Source organism: Haliaeetus albicilla, chromosome Z, assembly GCF_947461875.1.
Source record: "Haliaeetus albicilla chromosome Z, bHalAlb1.1, whole genome shotgun sequence".
NCBI classification, from domain to species: domain Eukaryota; kingdom Metazoa; phylum Chordata; class Aves; order Accipitriformes; family Accipitridae; genus Haliaeetus; species Haliaeetus albicilla.
The window spans coordinates 64,508,466-64,528,052 of NC_091516.1; the positions used below are offsets into that span (position 1 = coordinate 64,508,466).

The following is a 19,587-nucleotide window of genomic DNA, read 5'->3' on the forward strand; positions in this document are numbered from 1 at the left end:
GAACCTCTGCTTTTAACAACAGCCCATGGCGATCATGGAGAACCCCAAAAGACAAAAGAAAGCAATGGAGGGAGGTTCTCCTGAGTTTGCAGGTTCCTCAGAGATCTGCAATCTGTTATCTTGTTCATGGACCCATACATTTCATGATCCCATGGCAATACAATTTAGCATTCACCCCACGAGAGACACTGAATTCAGCATTTTGTAGACTTGCTTTGATCCCCCCCACTACCTGTACTTATTATCTCTTGCTCTTTCACACTTGGGGATGATGAGGAGCTTTTGTTTTGATTTTTGTTTTAAGCAGAAGGAGTTAACATGCATTCTCCACGGAAACAGACAACTGGAAAACAGAATTAGAATTCAATTTTCGGCACAAAACCTGGGAGGTCCTGGAAGCACAGGCTGCCCTAGCTAGGCTGCCTGCAGAAGATCACAGTAGCAAGAGCTAGGGAAGGCAAGAAAACCAACAGGCAAAACAAGTCCTTCCCTCCCTGACATACAAAAGGCCGAGAAGGAGGTCCTGTGACAGAGTGCCTGGAAACAACTGTGACTGCTGCTAAGCATGAACTCAGACCACCTGGGGAATACAACAAGAAAACATATTTTCAAAAATTATACTGAAACAGAATAAGCTTCCATGTGTTTAGATCAACAAAAATCTGCACCTACAAGACAGTTCTGTGTGGGTTTTAAAAATAAAAAAGATAGTTTAATGAAACTAGAATAAAGCAGTCCTCATTGCAGAATACAGTTTCACTGTGCTATGGGAACATAAGGCTTGAGATTTATGGTCACCTCCAACAAACATTTAATGATGCCTCCAGAGAACATCTTCTCACAGGCCTTTCAGAAAAGATGTAAAAATATTCATAACCCCTCAAATTCTGAGTACTGCTAATGATAAATTAGGGGGTTTGGGCATTTAGGGCATTAGGCATTTAGGGCAGGCAAGTGCCTCTTAGTTCTACTGAAGGAAGAGGTGTCCAGAGAAGAAAGTGGTAATTTTTTTTCCCATAAAATAAAGCAATAAATGCAGAAACCCAGCTTTTTCTTATGAAAGACTCACAAAGAGATTGATCAGCCATCTCAAATGTCCAAACACTATGCCCAATAACTTCTAGAAAAATTTGATTTACATCACTATGACCTTTAAAAGGAATAATCTGGACAGAACTGATTATAGCATAGTCTTTAATATACAGTACAATCTTCATGTAAAGCTCCCTGTCATACAGCTCACTATTAAAATGTGCTAACAAGTCAGGTGGAAATGTGATACCAGCTGATGAGACTGTACAGTCTCTGGGGCAATGAATGTGTCTTTTTTCTTATCCTGTAAATTACCTGGCATTCTTTGGGGAGCCATAAAAACAAACAAGAGACCCTTACTCATACCAAAAGTGATTTTTCAAAGACCTGTGGAGAAGACACTAATAAAATCTTACCTGGAAAATAATCCAAGATTTTACCATAGCTACTTGTGAGAATTAACACAATTACCAACACCAACACCACATGGAAGAACTTCCATTGTAAGGAGGGTGTAAGAGGCACAAGAACTTCTGGACTGTAAAAAGACCTTAACTATTATGTACAGAAATCATCTTGTAAGAAAGGACTTTTCAGGTACAACCCCTCCAAACCCAGGGTCCAAAGTTGTGAACAAAGGGCCAAGCCTGAGGAAGAGGTGAATGGTCACTTGTGGCAGCCAGAAGTTTATTGGTAGGGGTGCTGCTAAAAATCCATATTCTCCAAGGAATCACAAGGTTTAAGTTTTATTTCTCCTTTTGACCCAGTATGTTTTCAGCTTCTAAAGAACATGGAAAGAAGGCAGAAACTAGATGCACATTGGAACCCACTTCTCTCAACAGAAGATATCAGTTCAAAACCCAGAGAAATGAGATCTTTGCTAGAGAGATGAAGAGATCTCCTTAGGACACTGTGAAGAAAGAAAAACTGATTCTACAGTGAAGACTAAATTTTGCCTCAGAGCATCCATGTAAATGGTTTTTCACAAGACTTCAAAGCACAGAGTTTTCATCCAGGAAAAGTAATAGGTACCTGGAAAAGAAACATTGGGGCTTTTCTGCTTCAAAGAAGCTACTTCTACAGAAACACCTACAATATTAATAGGCTAGGTGAGCAAGCACCAGTTTTATTTCCTGAGTTACCTGAAATGTAGACAATTTCTAATTCTAAGTTATTTACATTAAAACTTCAAGGCCAGAAACTATCTCCCTGATCCAGCACACGCGCTTTCATGACATGCATCTGTCTTTTCAAGCTTAAAATGTTATATAAATGTACCTAATGACTTCAGAACCTTGTTCACTCTGAAGAAAACATTTCCAATTGCAAATCTCAATAGAAAATAAAAATAGAATCCCTTTCAGGTAATATGGAGAAGCTGCAAATACTTAATCTCAAGATAAGCATAGGAAATCTTTTCAAAGCCAGAATAGGCCTTTGCTCTTCTATTTATTGGATTCTTAGTAAGATGAGCATTGTTAGTACTGCAAGCAGTTACAGCATCTGCCTTGAGAGTCACTTCATGTTCCTGCTGTCGGACATGAAAGATTCTTCTCCTTTCACTAGCTCGATAAAAATCAGAAGTTGTATTAGAACAATCCGAACACAATGAAATAGTACTGCCAAACCCTTTCTCTGCAGAACAGGGATGCTACCATAGAAAGAAACCTGTACACACTTATATATCAGAAAATTTAAATCATAGTTGCCTACAAAGATTTGTTTTTACTGTTGTTTTACACAAATAGTCAAGAACAGCCTCAGTAGCACAGAATTCATAGGCACACACAGGTTAAGACTCAGTTTGCTTGGTTAGGCAGAGTTGATATTGGAGGAAACTCCACAGGCACTCTTTTTCAGGACAGCACTACAGAGTCCAAGAAAGATCCTGCTAGTCTTCTCACCCAAATGTACTGCAGATGTACAAAAAGTCCAGCTGCAGATATTTAATTGCATTCAACGACAAGCAAAGCACATGCTGAAATCCTATGGCAAAGTAAATAATGAAATAAACCTCAGCTCTCAAAAAAACATTGTCCGAGAAGGGCTGGGACAAGGGGGATTGAATCAAATGGCATTAGTTTTGCAACTGCAGTTAAGATATTGTGAAACTTAAAGTAAACTTTAAAAACTCAACCCCCGTCAAACATTCTTCAACCTTTCTCTCTAACATTCTTCAAACTTTCTCTCTTCACAAAAGCAAAGACAGACAAGATATTGGTTCAGCTAATACAGCCTACTTAGTGTAAAAGATGACACATCTGGTGTAACCAGACCACTCGCACCTTCAGCAGGAGTGATTTTTCTTAGATCAGGGAGAACCCATACTTAATAAAAAATTCTGAATTGCTAGTATGAATTAATAAACAAGCCTTCTGTACTTTTTGTACTTAAAATTGCAGTTTTCAGGTATGAAAGTACAACTACAAATACTCTATTACTTGACCTGCAACGTGACAGCAGGGTTTTGATTTACCAGACCCATCAGCCTGATGGAGAAGCCAGAAAGCAGCAGCCAGCTTTCTGATGGTCTTCACTGACGATGGAATTTTGACCCCTCTGGAGTCACTAGCAAAATGCTACATGGGTCAGGATTTCACCTAATAAATGTTCATCTTCCTCTGCTGTGAAATAAGTTTGGCCATATTTTATAACGATTTGTTGTGTTCTTTAATATAAGCACACAATACACTCATGAAATATTAAATACAAGTAAGACTTCAAATGTATGCTCTTATCATGATGCAGACTGTCTTACTAAGCAAAAAGTACATGATGCTAAGGAATACCATGAGTCTTGCTAGATACTAGATGAGTTTATCTCAACTATGACAAAATTAATGCAAAAGCTAGCTGTCACCCTGAGACATTAAGAGAGAACGGGTTTTAGAAATACCTGGTGAATTAATTTCTAAAATAAACCAATTTGTTTTTAAAATAAACATTCAACCTATCTTAACACAGATTGATGTGCATATGGAAGCATGCCAATTTATTTTCCCATCAAAACAACTTTATATACATTATTTTGCTTCACCTACTCAAATTCTTAGTATACCTCAAAATTTAGATTCAATAGTGAACTTACTGATCAATGAAACTCTCATGAGTTTAAAGAATTGTGGACTCCACTCCTTTTTAGATTTTGAAGTACTTTTCCATTTAAAATTTCCTCTTGCTGATCATTTTGTTTCAGAATAACTTCACAACGACATTTACAGGTTTTAGATTCCTGGCTTTTTCTTATACACATTGTGTTTTGAGAGCACAATGTTCCCCACTGAAGTCAACTGTTGTACTGTGGATTCATATCTCCACAAATTTAATTCACTAATGTCATTCCCTGCAGTCATAAACCATTCCTGTAAAACTATTTCTCCTTCAATGGGGAATTAAACCTTGCTTTAATAGCAAGGATTCAAAACAAAAACTAAATATTTTATTTTTCCAGTAATTGTATCTTTAAAACAGAACAGGTAAAGAAGATTGCAGTAAGTGTACTTGCAAGAGTTACTTCATTTTTAATTTGAGGAATATGCTTTACCAAGTTGGTTGACCTTAGCACCTCTGTGGATTGAAAACTTCCTTATAACTTTGTTCCTCTCTCTGACACATTTTTTCAGTAATTATGACTAGTGATCAATGTAGCCCGGACATGACTGTGCAAAATTGTCCAAGCTCCTTTACCAGTTAGCCTCATAACCCAACCACCAAGAACAGGGTATTAAAGTGGCATTGGTCTGTAAGTAAAATACACTGAACAGTTCTAACTGTGTTGATGGTGCATTTACAACGTAAGTCATTGTTAACTACAAATAAGGCAAGATCACCATTAGTTCACATACTGTAGGACGCCAAGCCATTATCAGATTATGACAACAGAAAATGGAAAATGGTCACTTAGCTGATTCATTTCCATTCTTCCAGATCTGTGTTTGTAAGACATTGGGCTGCAGCAGTCTAATTTTCATTTTATCTGTGGAAATATTTTCCTGCAGTAACTAGACAGAGTTTCTAAGACAGACCTGGAAAACACTCCAGGAAAAAGGTTTCAGGGTTGTATTGTCAGAGAGTTATACTCCTTCTTTAGACTACATCAATGGCCAAAGGAACAATAAACTCACGGTGGTCAGTCTCCTAAGGGTTTAGTCAGTGAAAATGAAATCATCAAATGGAGAAGAACTGACATAGTAGAAGGAACTCAGATTCCATCCTAATTCTGGAATGTATTTCCACATTTCTGAAGAGCTTCATTTACATTATGAGAATGGAAAAAAACCAGAATGAAACTGTTGCAATGTTTTGGACCCTAGTTTCTAGAATATTATTATTATTGTTGTTGTTGTTATTATTGTTATTCCTTGCAAGCAAAACACCACCAAACCCCATGCTGTGTTTTGAACTAAATCTCAGAGGCATCAAAATTGGCATAATACTTTTGCCCTTTATTCCTCCCGTTCTCTTGGACCAGATGATTTTGCATTTAACTTATTCTATTATGCTTAACTGCTTATTATGCAGATGAAAAATACCTACTTCAGGATACAAAAATACCTGAAGAACAATCCCACTTTAAGTCGGTATGGTCCTGACTGAAGCCAGGGGATCAATTCCATCTACTGAATAGCCTTTTCTTTAGCACCGTGATAGTACGGATATTTGGACAGGACATATCTGTGCTTCCATTTGCCCTGCAACTTTGTGACCAAGCTGATGTGTCTGTGGTGGGGAAGACATAAGGATATTCTTCATTCTGCATTAACACATGGGACAGCATTTTGATCTCTGAGATGGCTTCCACGAATTATCCACATGGTGCTGGTAATCAAAAGTATTAGGAAGTCCTAATTCTAAGGCATCCCCAGAAAACTTAGAGTTACTTTTATATGACCGACACCTGCATTTTTGAGCCACTGTAGTGCAGAAATACTTCTAACATTTATTCACAGAATTAATGAAAGTGTGGTAAACACACACAAAACTTACATAGTCATGAAAGGCTTTTGCTTCACTTGAATGTTCACATGTTTCTCGTCTTTCTGGAGCAGCACAGTAGAGATCCCAAAATACACTGCAAGTTAAGAAGTTACAGAGATGGTGAGAAAATCATTGTAATACTCATGTAGTTTTTATGGTGTATGGACACCACACATGCATGTTCACCTATAGAAACAGACATATCACTTCCTCACCAAGGGATGAACACACTTACCTCAATGAAAGAATGTAGCTTTTTAAAATATCTATGAGGAATCAAGTCTTGCTATCTGATTCTCTGAGGCAAGCAGTGCTGTATTCTTTTAATACCACTGTGGTATAGACCAACAAGCTAGTCTAATACACAAGGTTTAAGGGTATAAAGCGTATTACTGGAGCTCTGCATTTAACCTCATCCCTCTGGCAACTGCTGCAATTAACTTCCACAAAACATGGGAAGGAACAGATTCATAATAACATGAAAAGGCAAGAAACTGGAGAGAAAACTGGGAGTTCTTCCAAGGTCCAACACTGTGCTTTAAACTAAAGCTCCCAGAGAAACAGGTATATGGACAAGAGTAGGAAATAGATGGGTATGTTCTTGGGTTATAAACAGTGAAAGGAAATCATGGTACTGCCACTGGTCTTCCCCCCCAGTCCCCTTCAAATAGAGTTATACACAAATCAGTTCTAACACAAAGTTTCTGGAATGACATTATGAGTATGCTAGAACAATTAAAAGAATAAAACTTGTTAGAGTTTCACAGTGTTTCTTTATTGTTTTAGACTTAATCCTCTGTAACTTAGTCCAGCACTGTAATCAGGAACTGCAGAAAATTTGAGCACTCTGCTGCAGATGATCAAAATTAAGGATAATACAGACATCAGAGATACAAGGGATACATTATTCTTGCCAGGCTTCCATCACATAGCTAAAAGCTATGAAAGAAAGGTCAGTGAAGAATATGCCACCTACCATGCAGCTATACAAAATCACTTGGGTTTGAATGGGACCACTTTAAAACTTGTAAATTCTTGTACTCCTGACAGTTGGACACATTCTCTGTAATTCTGTATTCTTTCAAACACAGGCATATCGGATATATTCAAATGATATGACAATTAATAAATACCATGGCTAAATAGCAGTGGACTATAAGCACCATTTTCTCCTTAGGAATTCTACATACACAGTACATATAAGCAAACGGTATCATGCATAAAAAATTACAAGTCAACTCCATGTCTGCCAGTCTTCTGAGCTGAGAGAAACTGTGCAAATGCAGACACTGCAGCACCAAGCCCATGCTAACACATGCTGCCTCTCAAAAAGGCTGGTAGCTTGGATTTAGCTAATTACTTTCATATGCTACTCCCATGACTAGAATGAGTACTGTAGAATGAGGAAGCTCACATCTATACAGAGTCTCTGTATATACTGTTTTTTTCAAATACAATTATTTAGGATATGTAGAATGATCTCTTAAATGCACAATTTACTGGAAGGTCATGAAGAAAGAAATGCAGGCCACACTCTTTCAAAGATGCTTTCTATCAACACACTATGCAGTATTTCTTTTCCTGTATCATCTGTGTCTTTTTCTATATCTAATTTTGCGTTCCTTCATTCCTTAATAAGAAAATGGTTCTTGATCCTCACCTTCACATTCCTTTTACAATGTTCACCTGAATTTCTTGCCTCCAGCTGCTGGAACTAGCAATCGACATATTCTAAAAATCAGAGGAAAATAATATTGATACTTACCACCACCAGGAATGCAAGAATCCTGGGGGCTCCCCCAGTGTGATATTTTTTTCCCATCTTATCTAAACCAAAACAATAAAAAAAGTAGTGTACATTTTTGTGATCATTGTGACTAAAAAGCATTACATAATTCATGCAGATTGCAAAAAGAGAAAGAAGATTTTGTAGTTATGAAAGGCTTTATAACCATCAACCTGGATGGCTAGATTACTTACTTTATTACACTTGTAATAAGCTTTTCTTATTCTAGGAAAGCCGGGGGGGGGGGGGGGGGGGGAGGGATTCTGAATACAATTTTATTAACAACGTATTTTGTATCATTCCACTGAGATGTGCATTATTTTAAGGTCAAAAATGCCTGACCAGAAAAAAAAAAGTGTTAAAAAGTACCCTTGAAATGATCTAAAAGATTTCCCAATTTGCATTACGGAAAACACAGAAGACAGAACAAATGTTACTGATGCAGCAGGTGGCAGTCTTCCCTCCGCATCCAAAGCCAGCCAGTGTTTTCTAATCCTCAAGGAGTGCTTTACTCTTAGAGGTAATGTGGCAAATACGAGCAGCATCAGAGTTATAACCCAGTCTCCCACCACTCAGTCAAAATGTAAAGCTAGTTTGGCTTGGTTTGCCTGTGCTGGCAACCTCTCCTAAACCGCTATACTGGCTGTGACTTCTTTCCCACCTAGGTAGCCTGGTTTGTTTAACACTGTTTTCAAAGGAAATGCCATTTAAGAACTCTTACCCTTGCCTTCACACTTTTCTTGTTGATCAGCAAACCCATTAGACAAGACAGCGTTCTGTCTCTCTACAACACTTCCCAAATGTTGTATCTTAACTATAATCACACAACCATTTTATTAATGCCATAGTCATTAGTTTGTCCTTAACTACAAAATTAAATAGTTTGGACTACAATAAAGCCCATGTAACTGCTTAAGGAGCTCTGTCGCAAAGAAATGGAGGTTCTGCAGAAATCCACACAACACTGTACAGAAGAACGTCTCATGTTAAAACTAGGTGGAAGCTAGGGCGTTGCATGCACTCCAGATTCCTCCCGTTACAACTAACTACACATAGCATTATTTCCTGTCCAATTTTGTTTAGAAAAAAATTGTTTAAACACAAACCATATTCTGCCCTAGAGACAAAAGTAAAGGCAGACAAAAAGAGGATTATTTTAATGAAATGCTTAAACAGCCTTAATATGAAAGGTATCTTAAGATAGATAGATAGATAGATATTAAAAAGTACATAAATGCTTATTATAAAAGGTAGATACAGTGTTCATACTGCCAGAGGCACTGGTAAAGCTGGCATTTTCCCAAAAGAGACTAAAACTTTGCTTTTCAACTCCAACTTGATTTCCACATCCAATTCTTAAGAAATTTAAACATATACAAGTTCTGTCAATAGCTTGCAGGAGAATATGTAGTTTGTACACCTAAAAATGTTCTTTGCACTCATATAAAGTAACCACTGTAATTTTGATATATTACATGAATACAATTATTCAAAAATGATTTTACTATTCAAAAATTATTTTTAAAAGGTAACCTTGAGGCACTATCACTTCTGTTAGTAAAGGTGGCAGAATGAACCAACTGCATCGTGCTTAACCCTACCACTACCACGTAACAGTAGTTAATATACAAAAAGCATCTTTTAAAAAGCTCCTGCTTAAGTGCTGGCAGATAAAAATATTAAGAAAAATGAAAAATACAAAGAAAAGCCAAAGCTACTACAAAGCTATTACACACTCTTCAAATACACTCCTCTGAGGTGTGACTGCACCTCACGTGCACTGGGAATGGCTTGGAAGGACTTGTGTTAAATCATCAGGAATACACAGTACTTCTGAGAAGTTTCAAAAGCAACATAATGAAGGAATGCAATGAACAACCCAAACAAAAAATGGTTCCTTAAGTTGAAAAATCATTCAGTTAAGAGTAAAAATTATGTATGTATAGAAAGCCCTCTCTATGTCCAAGTAGTATTCAAGTTCTTCAAAGCAGGGCTTGATTTGGAAATTACCCAATTCACAGGTCTTATGCTGGTCCTTTTTAATAGGACATATTTCATCTTGAGAAATTTATTCAGAAAAGGAGCCTGAAGGGAATGTGGAAGTTTGGGGCCTGTTTGAAGGGGTTTGTTCTGTTTTTCAAAAAATAACATACTTCTGTCTTACATGGCAGATGTCAGTCTGTCTGATCCCAGAGACTTAAAAAGATTTATAAAGAATTATTAATTTTAGAAAAATGCCTGCATTGTCAACTGTATTGATTAAGCTCATGGCCAGTGATTGATTACCTGGGAAATGCCCACCTTCCTGGTCCAGCCAGGCTAACGGAATTATTCCTCCAAGGCTAGAATCTAACTTTAAAGGACAGAAAATATGTAGAATAAGGATCAGCTCTCAAGGAAAATGCAGCAGCTGGGACACCAAAGGAAAAATTCTGGAGCAGAGCAGCTTCCTTCGTTTCAAAAATGTGTGGACCCCATCTGAATAGCTCTAGTCAACCCTCATAAGCAATGACATGGTTTAGATGAAAGCTAGGTGTGCTAGCCCCCTGCCATTTTGCCAATTGTATGATGAATTGGTATGAAACAGCTGTTGAGTTATTCAATCCAGTACTTCGTGCCACATCTCCTGAAATGAAGTAAATTTGCAGACCAAGATACAACAGTTATAGCTAACAAACTGAAGTGGTCTCTGCTATTAAGAGATCCAGGAAAATGCTAGATGAGCTTGAGGTCCTATGTTTTAGCGATAAAGGCAACAAAGCTTTCAAGGCTATACTCAGCAAGGACCACAAAACACAGTTCACCTTGTAACTGAAAGATCAGCAGAGGACTTCTAGACCTGACTCATAGAATCATAGAATCACAGAACAGCTCAGGTTGGAAGGGACCTAAAAAGATCATCTAGTACAGTCTTTCATGGGAAAGGGAGCCTAGATGAGATTAGCTAGCACCCTGTCGAGTTGCATCTTGAAAACCTCCAGTGATGGGGACTCTACTATGTCCCTGAGAAGGTTGTTCCAGCGAATGATTGTTCTCACTGTAATTAAAAAAAAAAAAAATAAAATTTCTTTCTTGTATGAAGATGAAAACCCTCCCTGTGCAACCTGTACCCATTGCCCCTTGTCTTTTCCATGTGACTTCATATGAAAAGAGAGCTTCTATCCATTTTGTAGCCACCCTTTAAGTACTGGAACACTGTGATGAGGTCCCCCCAAGCCTTCTCTTCCCCAGAGAGTAAAGACCTAACTCCTTCAGTCTTTCCTCATACCCAGGGCAGGTTCTCCAGCCCTTTAACTTGTGGATCAGTTCTATGAAATTCAAACTAGACACAAAGCATTACAAAAATATAGGAATGCTTAGGACAACCATCTCTAAGTCATCTAGTAGCAGACTGGATTCCATGATATCCAACTTAAATTTTCCTTTTCTCAATTTTGTTCCATTATTCTTAGCCATCTTCCCTGGTAGATCTTTAAGGAAGGGCTCTTAACCTTTGTCATTTATACATACTTAGACACCACTAACTGTCTATAGTATAACTACAGTTATAACTGTCTATAATATAACTATACTGTCCAAGCTGTATAGCTCAGGCAATCTATGCATGCTTACTTCTTTTACACCCCAACGCTCAGTATTAGAGTTATTCTCAACTACTTAATCTTTAAGAAAATCCACCCAAACTATTCTGCAGGTGCAGACTGCCAGGGCAGAGAGAGCATTCAGCCCAAACAGCCATGCTTTTTAAGGAGGGACCAAACCAATACAAATTTCCTCCCGTGCCACCTGGGTGTGTCCTACACCTGAAGTACTCTCACAACAAGCTCGCCGCAACAGGGTGGTTGCTTCTTAACAGCCATGAGCCAGACAAGGATGACAACACATGGAAAACTGTAACTTTCATTAGATCACAAATTCACTAGAAGACTTCTTTGTGCTTCTCTCAACTGATATTCTCTTGTTTTCACCCTGTATGCCAATACTCACTAACAAAAACAGCTGACTTGCATAGGGTACAGAGTCCTCACTTCTGCCCACTATACAACTATTATTATTATCTTAAATGTTCTCGTCAAAGAAAGATTAAAAACAATAATAAATCCAAAAGACCTCAACATGTTTGGCATACAGGTCTTTTTGTATCCCAGAGTAAATGTAAAATGCTAAGGTGACATAATTTACTTCAATCTTCAGAAGATGTATACAAAGTCTTTGAAAGACTATGAAAAAAGTAACTATTGTGGAAAAGTAAAAATGCCATTAGCAGTTGAAAGTGTTTAAGAAACAAGACCTAAATGGTTGTAGTCATAAGTGATTCACCAGATTAAAAGTGGTTAGAAGTATGGTAAGAATACACAGACAGATCAGCAGTGCTTAAGAGAATGGGAATTGCAAGTGTATGACAGTAGGATGTGAAATACACGATCACTGTCTATTTTGGAAGGGTACATCATTCACAATCAGAGATATCAACAATAAGTTAGAAGGCCATCAAAAAAAGAGTACTGTTGATAGGTTCTTTAACATGCACATTTATTACAGAAAATAGCTTAATCTTTCCCCAATGTAGCCGCAAATCACAGAACAGGGCTAACAAAAATAGTTATGCAAAGGCATGTTAAATGACATGGCAAACTGGCTTCCACAGAATCAGAAATCCGTGCTGATCAATGTAAACAGATATTCAAGGTTGTCACTACTGTTTATTCTAGACCAACATGTATTTATTTCACTTGCACACACTGGAAAGTTGTGTAAGGAAAAAAAGGATAGGGAAACATACCTCTGATAAAAACGTCTGGGCTGATTTCTGTGCTCCTACATGGAGCAGATATTCATATACATACAGTGCTAATCTGAAACATAAACAGAAAGGACAATATTTAGTGTTGTGCACTTGTTTGCTTCTCTTCTTTAGAAACAAAGGATTATCAGAAGTTTGAGATGCACTCTATTGACTTTCACAAACCACTATATACTCAACATGTCAAATCTATTACCTATACCAGAATTTTTAAATTAGACATGTAGGTCAATCTGAGCAGAGGTCTTTAAATAGTAGTTAATTAAATATTATTAAACCCCCAAATTACTTAATGTCAACATTTTAAATTATATTTGGACAAGCCCAGGGAACTAACAACTGACCTACTGCTGCTCTATATTTGCCCACTCTCTACCATCTTTACTGAAATATGATATATTCATACAGCAACACCAATTTTTTTTTTCCAGATCAAATTTTTTTACATGTGGAATGTGTCAAGCTGTTAGCACACTTGAACAATAGCCTATGTTTATTCAAAGAACATGCAAACTTCAGGCTGCATCAGGAAAAGTAACACTAGCATCCATCCACAGCATGCAGTACAACCACATGTCTCAAGTGAAGCACAAACAGATTTTTAGATTCATTCAAACTTGTGCATCTAGGAGGGCCGATGACAACAGAGCTACAAAGGACTGTCACAGCTCCCAAAGGAACTTCCCCAAAAATGATCTTCAGCACCCAGGCACAATTCCAACTAAGTCCAAAGAGCTAGAACAAAGCTGCAGAAAAAGGATTCATTCCCTGAATGACTACCCACCACAACTTGGGCTGGGAAGCCCTGTTCAGTAGCCCAAGAACAGAGGAGCACTAACAACAACCAATTTCTACTGATAGAGGCTATGTAAACTAGATTTGAATTAGAAAACCAAAGAAGTAACATTTCCTATTCCTCAGCTGACTCTCCAGAGAGGCTCCTGCCTGTCTGCATGTTTCAAGTCTTTCAAAATGAAATCTCATTTAAAAGAATGATTTAATAATAATGCTTGGAAATTGTCTATAAAACATTTCAGTCCGAGAAAAGAAAGTCAGGCTGTGCATGTTTTAAACTTGCTAATTTAACTGGGTTTAAGGAGCAAAATGTATTTGCATGCAGTTCATGATACACCGCTATTCTTACTTGAAACATTTTACTATTCATATTAAAAAATATGTAGTTTAACTAAACAAAGTAGAGAGGCGGAGAATATCTATTTTCCTGTTGCTGTTCAAAATGTTACACAATATTATATGCAAAACTGTCATCATGGCACTGACAAGAGTAGTAATTATTGCAGTAATCTATTAAGTGGGAAATTTTAAAATCTAGGAGAGGCATTCCACTAAAACTGTTTTCACTGGTTGTTTATACTTTGTACAGGCAGCACACACAGTACTTTACACTCCCTCTCCAACTTCAAAAGCAAAAATGTACTTTTGTCCTCACATTAAAAAAAAAAAACCAAACTGATATTCAAGTATGTGACTGGTTTCTGTCTGAACCTTGAGAAGGGTAGTATTCACTTTTTAACTCCAGTATTTTACAAAACAGCTATTTATTAGTTTGTATTGTGCCATATCAACAAATGCAGAGCTCAGTGTGCTAAGCAGAAAACACTTGGTCCTTCTAATAAAGCGCAGTACAATTGATCCAGTGCTCAACTGCAAAGCAGCTCAGAGAGGACACAGTGATATGGTTCTGTAAGTACTGTGAGGAAAGTGAGAGGATCACATACTCTCTAGCCTCTCATCCTGAAAATACAACTGCATCTGTCAAAAAAAAAAAAAAGTCACATGTTGTTGACTTAATTCTTCCCAGTTCAACTATCATTCAATTTTTAAGCAATAAATGGTTGTAGACAAAATCTAACATCTAAGAAAGATGTAAAAGGCAGAGAGGAAGCACTTTCTACAACAGCCAAGATGACTCAAATACCCAGTAGCACTTTAAAGCAACTCATTTGTCTTCCGAGATTCCCTTTTTTGTTCTTACCAAAACATGAAACTTGCAGTCCGGATAAAAGGACTTGTGTGATCATATCCTTTCTACCCCAAAAAGGAAAGCAAAACAGCACAAAACCCAGGAGTTTATTGCAGGTGCACCACCTTCATAAGTCCGCCATCCGCTGAAAGCTTTAGCAAATACTGCACCATGATACCCAAATTGACAGTGCAATACTTTAATATCAAGACAGATTTGTGAGTCTCATCTCAGGACTCCTGGAGTCTACCTACAAAACACAGCACACGCAGCCGTGCTCCAGCACAAGTCAACATTGCTACCCTGTGCCCACCTTTGTTGGTCCAAAAAATCCAAGATATTTCAACACTGCAAAAAAGACAACCCTAAAACTTTGACTTAAACACATGGAATGTGCTAATTAAGTGTAATTAAAACTGTAACAACATCTGCAACTCTTTGACATGCATTATTACATCTTGGTCTAAATGTACTAGCAGTGAAATGAAACGGTGCAACAACCATGTTTATTAAGTGTGGGGGTAAACATGGCAGATTTCAGGAAAAGAATAAATATTCCAGGTTTTAGGCTTCCAAGCTGATCCACCTGTGGTAAATTAAGAGTGGGACCATGCTGGCAAGGGGACTGCCTGGCTCCTGTGACAGGAAAGCCAGGGCCACCTTCCACAAACAGATGTGAGACAGAAAGCACAACACAAAATAACCTGACTGGGTCTTATTAGATCTAAATCGCTGGTCCATCCCTAGTTATTACGCTGTCAGGAAGTCTTCACAGAAGGTAACAATGTTATAGCTTCATTCAGAAATAAATGCATTTACCACAGAGATCAAAAGAAAGATATTAATGTTAGCCTGCGTTAGTTGCAGCGAAAGGATCAATGGAAACTGATGCTCTGAGGAAAGACAGCAAAGTAACCCAAAAAAGATGGAACACTCTGTAACAAGGAGGATTAGCAGATATACAAACTTTAACTACAGCATAAGACCAGAATAAGATAAAAATCAGGCTACAGTCCAAGTGTGTAAAATCAACAAATGAATCAATTATTTAACATCTCAGCAGAAGACTAAGAAAATAACAGTGAGGTGGTCTTCAACACCAAAGGACTTGGGTTTGAAGTGGCATTTTAAAAGACAGTTTTTAGTCATTAAACTGGTGTGAGAAACTGTGTAAAAGCATCAAGGAGACATATGTTAGATTTTCACATTTGCATACTTGTTGACATCCCATGAGTAATCTGAGGAAAAAATATTTCCAATCAATTTATGACAAAGCTGCAGTAATTTTTGTTAAAGACATGCCATAGGCCAGAGTTCCCCCCTTCCCACCAAGACAATTTAATCACACATTCATCTATGGCCTAATGATACAGTCACACTAGCAAAAAAAGTTACTGTCTAGCTCTTACTGCTGCAGTGCTCTTTTTGCTAAGCTGGTGTGTTTTGCCTGAAGCTTCTGCTGTAATTGGACAACATCTACTGAACTCCAAAGAGAAGAACCATTTAAGTGGTTCTAGCCAACCAGTTATCAGAGTATTACCAGGAAACAAACAGTAATCACTCTAACTGTGCTATGGAAATGACCTTCTTGCATGGTAAGGTAGAAAGACACAATTAGCTTAATGAGAACTTACAACTAAAGCTTTGCAGCAGTATGTCCAGTGATGAAAACTAGGTGGCAAACTTCCCCAATTCCAAGTCAAAAGATTAAGACAACACCTAACTTTCCATAAAAGGCAGTGAAAACCTGAAAGCACCAGGCAGATGTTCACCTTATCTGGTTTTGGTATCTAACTTAGGTGCTCTGTCTCACACACCCTGCACCACCCCGGCAAGCTTCATTGACTATATGTAGGGTACTCAACTGGCTGTTTCAGATGAACATATGCCTACAGAAGAAGGACTCAAGTTATTATCACAAAGACTTTCAGGAAATAAGTTGTCCATAAAAGGTAAAGCAGTAGTATCTTTGTTTCGTTCCATAAGAAGATGCATACCGAGAAAGTTTCCGTCTCTCAGTCTAAGACTGAACTTCAAGCACCAAGTTTGGTTTATTGTTATTTCTAAGGAGACAAAGAACAAAAGGAGAATGGCCACATTTTTTCATGAAGGCCAAAAGCTGTACTTAGGAGAGTAAGGAATTGCAATAAATTAGCTTCTGCTTTCTCTTGAAAGCTGCCCAGAAAACCTGCCAGAAGCAGGCAACTATCATAGACAGCTTCATGCAGTTGACAAAATTGTAGCTGCTTTCATTGTTTTATTAGCCACATGTCATAACTAAAAATATATATAATTTAACTGAGGGTACAGTGGTGTATAACCATTATCCAGAAAGTTTTAAAATCAATGTGATGGAGCAAGAGCCTGCAGCTCCCCAGCTTTGGCAGGGTGTCAAAACACAGTTTGGGTACTGCACCTGCCTTCTGCAGCACCAACAGTCAGCTTACCACTGTGATAAGCAACTGCTGCCTCTTCGCCAAAAATCTATGATGGTGAACGACTGCACATCACAGAAATGTCCTAGATGCTACCGTCTCCTCTGCCAGCAATAGAAATGATGCTGTTAACATCTGATGCTGGATGTTGGGAAAAAAAAAATTATCTATAATGGGAATATTCCAGATCTGAGCATCACCAAGATAAATCTAGAATTTGGGGGTTATTAAGACTTAAATTTTTTAAAACTATTCATGTATGGGAAGTCCTGCATGTGACACACCATCTATTTAACTTCTGTTTTTTTAAACAGTAATTAAAAAGCACAATGAAAACTAGTAAATCAATATTCATGCATTATTTTTAGTTCGTGTGAAGAAGAGTGAAGCAGTTGAGCAACATTTAAAAGAAGCTCCACAGAGAAGATCTTAAATGTTCCTCTGTGTTTCAGGAGACTTGCTGTATTCCAAAATCACTACTCTGACCTATACAGAGAAGCAGCTTTTTTTGTTTCCAAAAAGGTATATAGACTTCATTTCAAATCCAGAGACTCCTAGGAATCTCACTAATTTAATATCCAAAATATAAACCTCATTCTCTGAAATAAGAGAAAGTAGCACTGAATCCACATTTTAAATACAATAAAACAGCTAAAACCATCTCAAATTTGGGGTTTCTTGAACAAATTTTCTTGAATCCATCAATCCAGTACTTTAAAAACTGCTCTGAAGCTCTTGATGGCGAGCTGGTTTGGGAAGTTTCAGCAATGGCAAACTATTTTTTTTTTACAGTTTCATATTTTTAATAGACATGTATGCCAAACCTCTCTTTCTCCCCTATTTGATTGCACTGACAGTCATTTTCCTCTCTTTCCCCCTCCCCATATACTAACATAATAATATATTTTCCCTATATTTTTAATATATTTTTTCATATATACATATTTACATACCTATAATCTTTTCCCATTCATCTCATCTCAGATTTAGGCGATTCAGTCTGCCGTCAATTATCCACAGTAAGAGAGGACTGGGACAAGAGACCACAAAGGCCATGGTGGGTGCAGAAGTGCTTTGCTGCACAAAGTCAAATCCTGCAGAGTCCCCAGTGCATACTTCTACTCAGCTTCCCTGAACAGTGGGAAGATCAATTTGGATGCAGCATCAAACTAGAGCTATACCCAAGAACTGAATTATGCTTTTTTCATTTGCTTAGGCAGGTACATTATCAATGGCCTCAACATTACAGTGATTTATCTCCACACACACCCCTAGCCCATCAGCTCTGCTGGGCATGCCATTTCACCTACACATAGTTTACATACTGGTTTGCTTAGCTTGAGGCTAGCAGACTGCTCTTTTTAAAAGCCTCTAATCATGCTATTATACTGGTTTTTTTCCAGCTCAAGACATGATCTATGTTAATGTTAATGCTCTGTATCCTATCAATGAGATCAGTCTTCTTAGAAAAATGTGGGTATTAAATGAAACCCAAACACTGATCTGAGGAAACAGTATGTCCCAAAGGAGATACTCAATGTTTGCTTGGCTCTGTACACTGACTTTTCTGAGAGCTCCTATCGCAGACCTGCAAACACAGGCAGCACAAAAGTGTATGTATTCAACATTATTCATATCCGTTTACTTCCTCCTCTCTCTGTACATAGCAGAAAACATTCTCCTTGTATGCATCTAAATATTTGGGGCTTATACCCAGTGCTATAATGAATAGTGGCCTCAGTGCCTTGTATTAGGCTGATGGTACTTTCCAAATAAGCTGATCCTTCTCCTCGTTTATTCCAGTTTTACAGATCAGGGAAGCGTTCTCCTACCATGATTCTGGGCAGGTAGACTCAACTCTAGTCTCTCTTCCACTGGATTGCTTGCAAGATGTCCTGAAAATATGCCTCGTTGAGTTTGGTCACCCTCCCCTTGATTATACATACTGCTTCAAGCGTTAAAAACAGTTGTAATCTAGTAAGTGCCCTTTCACTCTAACAGTATTCGAAATAACAGCAGGGGTTTTTTCAGTTTACCCATACACTTGCAACTCACAAATTCTTTTTGTGTCCTAATTTCACATGCTTTTACTACTTAACCTCCTGTGGACTTCAAGCACTAGCATAACTATTTCCTACAACACACTAACTTGTGCACCAGTATATAACTGAACATCGAATAGGTATATGGTATCCATTCATCTTTTGAAAAAGATCAGAGATCCATGCTGTGGTGGTGTCTGCAGTCTCTCCCACAAGCACTTAATCGCGTGGTTTTACATATTCTCATCTGCTCAGGATGTCTTGGTTTGTGCTAAGATGTCACACTGCAGTGTTCTCCAGTTTAATCTGACTCTGGCTGAATTTCATATTCATTTTTGTCTCAGGTCTCAGCTTGTAGAAATTACTACAGATCCAAAGTACTGCAAAATTAAAACACTCTTCTGTAGACTCCATCTTGAATGGGATAATTTCCACTGATTTCCAAATACTTCATCAAAGGGTAGATATTCTTGATGACCTCTAAGGTTTCGAATTAAAATCTTTGTCCTTTTTGCACCTCTGTTGTG

At 37.8% G+C, this 19,587-nt stretch overlaps 2 protein-coding genes across 8 annotated transcripts in view; both read right to left on the reverse strand.

The window, feature by feature from the left end:
• DHFR (dihydrofolate reductase) overlaps positions 1-19,587 on the reverse strand; it is a 638,672-nt gene that overhangs the window by 536,490 nt on the left and 82,595 nt on the right. The window lies entirely within an intron of this gene.
• Positions 1-19,587, reverse strand: part of SSBP2 (single stranded DNA binding protein 2) — a 196,487-nt gene that overhangs the window by 138,663 nt on the left and 38,237 nt on the right. For all 7 annotated transcript variants that reach the window (XM_069776049.1, XM_069776047.1, XM_069776045.1 and 4 more), the window contains exons 2-4: positions 12,579-12,651; positions 7,775-7,836; positions 6,019-6,103 (exon numbers count right to left, since the gene is read on the reverse strand). Coding sequence is in view for 6 of the 7 variants with exons in the window: in XM_069776047.1 (XP_069632148.1) it covers positions 6,019-6,103; positions 7,775-7,836; positions 12,579-12,651 (220 nt within the window). In the remaining variant the exon portion in view is untranslated. The remainder of the gene's footprint in view (positions 1-6,018; positions 6,104-7,774; positions 7,837-12,578; positions 12,652-19,587) is intronic.